This window comes from Camelina sativa, chromosome 8, assembly GCF_030686135.1.
Source record: "Camelina sativa cultivar CO46 ecotype springtype chromosome 8, ASM3068613v1".
NCBI lineage: Eukaryota > Viridiplantae > Streptophyta > Magnoliopsida > Brassicales > Brassicaceae > Camelina > Camelina sativa.
Window position 1 is genome coordinate 12141267 of NC_141887.1, and position 4744 is coordinate 12146010.

The 4744-nt window shown below is 33.7% G+C and overlaps 1 protein-coding gene across 1 annotated transcript; it reads right to left on the minus strand.

The window, feature by feature from the left end:
• Positions 1 to 2559, minus strand: LOC104707115 (GRF1-interacting factor 1). Its single transcript, XM_010423397.3, has 4 exons — positions 2038 to 2559; positions 860 to 936; positions 680 to 764; positions 1 to 598 (listed from the first exon to the last, which is right to left on the minus strand). Exons 1-4 carry the CDS (start codon positions 2116 to 2118, stop codon positions 218 to 220), a joined length of 624 nt encoding a protein of 207 aa, XP_010421699.1. The 5' UTR covers positions 2119 to 2559; the 3' UTR covers positions 1 to 217.
• Between the last annotated feature and the right edge of the window lie 2185 nt (positions 2560 to 4744).

A 4744-nucleotide genomic window follows, 5' to 3' on the forward strand; every position in this document is an offset into this window, starting at 1 on the left:
TTGGAGCCAGCAGATTAACATGGTACATTACACCACGAAAGAGGTTCATTTTTTAGGGCACAAACATAGAGAGAATAACAAAACTAAAAATAAAGAGTTCTTTGCTTCTTCAAGAAGCAACTAAACCAAAACACATTAACTTCAAGACTCCTACTATTACTACTTATTCTGCTGCTGCTGCTGATTCATCATTAAGATTCCTTGTGCCAGAGTCTTTTTAATTCCCATCATCTGATGATTTCAAGTAAAGGGTTTCTCCACCTTCCCCGGAGCTTCCTCCTCTACCTTCACCACTGCCCATTTCCGGCTTCCCACGGCCAAAATCATGAAACCCACCAGCCTCTCCCTGAAGGATATGGAGACCACTGCTTCCTCCTCCGCTGCTCGAGCTCATTCCAAGCTGGCTATGGTGCAATTGCTGATGCTGAAGCGTTGCGTAAGGCTGTTGCTGCTGCTGCTGATGCTGAGCATACAACATTGAGGAACGAGCCGCCATTAGAGAATGCTGAGTCATCTGTTGCTGTTGAGTCGCTTGTTGCTGCTGCAAATAGTGTGACCCTCCTTCTCCCTGAATCATCCCACCACCAGCAGATCCATACTAATAACCCAACAATACCAATCAGTTTCTCAGTTTCCATACAACAAAACTCGGAATACTTTTTTCTGAATAAACTATTACCTGACTATGCACACTTGGAGGCTGAGGCTGAGAATCTGCAATTGCAGCTAAATACATTAGGTTGCGTTGAAGCCTTGCCTGATTCCTGTGAACACCAAAATATAACTATATTAATCATTTCTTCTTATTATTCAAACAGAACACAAGTGAAATCGTCAAGGACAATATGTTGGCACTTACTCGGCGCAATCGCTGAGCTTTCCAGAGTTTTGAGACTCAACAATCTTCAGAATCAACGATTTGTTCTCGTCCAAGTACTACCATAAACATATACATTTAATTAGTAATGTGTTGTATAAACAAAAAAAAGTTTGCATCTAATTTTTGTTGTTGGAATAGAAGACAGAGTAACACTCAAAGGAGACCCCATTAACTTTAGATTTCGAATTATCAAAAGACAATAATGTTGAAACATCACAGAAGTGTAAGATAGATTTTCTTCGAAAAGATTTGAGGACCACACAAAGAAAAAGAAAAAAAAAACTGAGATAAGGACCAGATGTTGTTTCGGACCACAAAAGTATATCTGGTCATGTAAGCAATAAAAGGAACACTTGGACTAGAAAATATATACACATAGATCTAATGATAACAAATCTAAACAAGGACCACCATATTCACATAAATGGCTTTGTGGTTTTTGCCATCAATGAAACTTCCAGAACCCGAGAACCAAGACAAGAAGAAAAAACGAGATATGTGAAACCAATCTTCAGTTCCCAAGATTTTGTCTGTTTTGAACAACACATTATTTTTCATTACATGTTTCAAGAACTCAAAACAGCTGGACCCTCAAATCAATTTTTTCATAGAAAAGAAAGAATCTTTCTTAAGCTTGTTCCGGTTTTAGGCAATTCATTGGCAAAAAAAAAGAGTTCATTTTTAACACGATATATAACGAAATGATACAACAAATCTTTGTGGACAAGAAAAAAAAAGTTGAAAGAATCATACAGTGACATGATAAAAGAAATTGAAGCTGATGCACAAAACAAAAGACCAAAGGCATCTCTAGCAACCGATTTATCAGACATAACACAAATGTATTAAACCTAAAAACTAATTCATCTATCAACATGGAAACAAGAACAAAAAGAACCAAATAACCAGAAAAATAAAAATATCATTTCAGTTACACCCATGAAAAAAACCCATCATTCATATTTGTTCTGAGAACAAAAGAAAAGAGTCTCAGGTACTATTTTTATATATAAAGAAAAGGGTATCAGGTACTTTGCAAGATAGTTTTCATATCTTTTCTTTTTGAATTCAAAGAAACATATAATAAAGAAAAAGAAAGAGATAATATAATAGAAGAAGAAGAAGAAGGCGAAGAAGGAGAAGAAGAAGAAGAGAACCTGCTGGATATGATCAGAGGTAACATTGCTGGGGTAGTAACCAGCCATCATGGGCTGCATCTGCATCAGGTGCTGTTGCATTTCTTTTGCTATTTTATATAAAACCTGATAATTCTTCTTATTTATTTATATTTTTAAATATATAAGATTTATAGAGACAACCCCCACCACAAAACTCAGAGGAAAAAGAGAAGTCACCAAGTGAGAGAAGGAGAGATATTAACTTTTGTATCTGTCTCTCTCTCTCCCTTTACTTGCTTCTGTATATAGAAAACTCTTAACTATTGAAGATGTGTATCTCTGTGTCTGTGTGTGTTATCTCGCTTTCTCTCCTCCACAAAAGTTGTTTTGCGTTAAAAGACTGAGAGAGACAGTGAAGTCTCTTAAATAGAGAGAGAGAGAGAGAGAGAGAGAGAGTTTTTTTCTCTTTTTTTCTTGGGTTTTGGGGTTTGGTTTTGTTGGTTTCTTTCTGTCTCATCCTATCTCTGTCCCTGCGAAGAAGAGGAGGTCACGTGACGAGTCATGCTTATTATAGAGACGTGAGACCTTTACAAACACCACATTTATATATCATTAATTGTTTATTACTTTGAAGTTTGAACCCTTTAGCCAGCTTCTTTATTTTATAGACGCTTTTACTCCTTCGTATTTTTATGCACATACGGTGTATTTACGTGTACAAAGATATCTTACATTTTTTTATAACATTTACTATTTCCTTTTGGGTGTTCATTGGCTTTTTTTTTTTTTTTTCATCGGGTGTTCATAGGTTTATAAATGTTTTGATTGTGTTGTGCGAAAGTAAGTGTCCTCTCTCTTAAGTTAGGCGATTTTTTTGTTAAAGATGATTCTTATATTTTGTAAGTACCCGTTACAATTACAACTAAAAAAAAAAACAAAAGTTAGCATAAAAATTGTAGGACTTATTTCTTACTAGAGCTAATCTTCAATTACCAGTTTTTTGTTTTTTTCTTTTTTTTGTTAAAGACTTCAATTACCAGTTATGTGGTCAACTGATCGAACATATAACAATATTTCCCAAGAGTCATATGTGAGATAGGTTTGCCGCGACCAACTCCCCATTAAACATTGTCAAAGTAAGCGTGCGTAGTTAGTTGACGTATTGATACTTCATATTTAATTTGTCTCAAGTGTATAGTGCATGAATCGTCCCAGCTTTTTATTGTACAAGATGGCGAGATGCAGTTCTTAGCAAACCATTAGTGGCAAGAAGTCTATGTGTCAAGTCATAATTGGCTGATGTTTAAATTTTAATTGATAAAAAGTTCTATTTTCAAAGAGTTTTTCTCCTTTCTCTCTTGTTCGGCTTCTGGATGCTAAAAATGCAAGTTTGGATGGGATAACGTATCAGATTCTTGTGAAGTGACCTTAATGTAATAGCAGTAGGTAAATCCATTTGTAGAAGACACCATCACACCAGGAATCGAGTTTCGCTTTTTACTAATGTAGAAATTTGGCTAATGGGCCAGTCAGTTGTGGCCCAATGGTTGACTTATGAAGCTTTTTTTCTAAAATGTAATGTAAGTATTGAAGTCGGTTTAGTGTAGTTAGGCATGTTCCAGAGGAATATGATTTGAATATTTAATATTGATGACGCTTGACCGAAGTATATATCTCTCAAGTTTTTGAAATGCTTTCTTTGGTAAGAAAAGTTATACAATTAGTTGGAGTAATTTGATAAGTCCCTCGCATTACCTTTTGTTCGAATTCTTGAAGTACGTTTCGATGGTCGGTAAAATATATATACATAAAAAAGATTTAACAGCTATATCATCTTTGCGTGGTAGTATTAAAATCCACGTTAAACCCTCTAGTAGATGTAGTTAAATATTAATTAACATCTTATTCGTTGATACCAAAAATGGATCCGAGATATTCCTTCTGCATATATGAACCACGGTGGCTCAACTTTTAATGTTTGTTTGTTTAATTATTAGTACCACAAGTATAGTATTATGAATGAACATTAAACTAATCTGTAAGGATAAATGAATTGTTTTCTTTTCCCGATTAATCATGACTTCGGAGACAATCAATTCTGTTTCTATACCACCATATATAAAAGTAAACCAAAAACAAAACAAGCAAATACTAGACCATTCAAACTAATAATCTAAAATTACTAAATATAATACACGATATATTTTTATAAAATATATTTTCTTAAATTTCACTGTTACTATTCTATATCAATTCAAATTTTTTAAAAAATTTCGTGATATAATGTTATTCGTTTACTTATTTTTTGAAATTTAAAATTTTATGTTTATTGTAATAATTCTCTATATGTATTATCTATCTTTGATGGAGAAAACCATCTTATTTTCATATAACAGTTATAAAATTTTAGAATTAATTTGAGGTTAATGTAGAATCTTCTTCCATGGAAAAGGTGTTGCAACTTGTAACTTATTTATACCACATATTTGACCGATTAATATGAACATCCAGACCACCCATAAATAATGAAACTTGTAGTTATTGAGCTGAGATATTTTATGGATATTATCAGCTCTCACTCGTAAGTTTTCTTAGTAACAGTAAATGAAAGGTTATTACGTATAAAGTGGAATCACGTTGAAGAAGAATATGTGCGTCGATCTTTTAAAGACCGCTTCTGTCCAAATAATACTTCTTGTCAGTTATGCAGATGTATGACATCATTTTGAGATTCTAACTTTCCCCA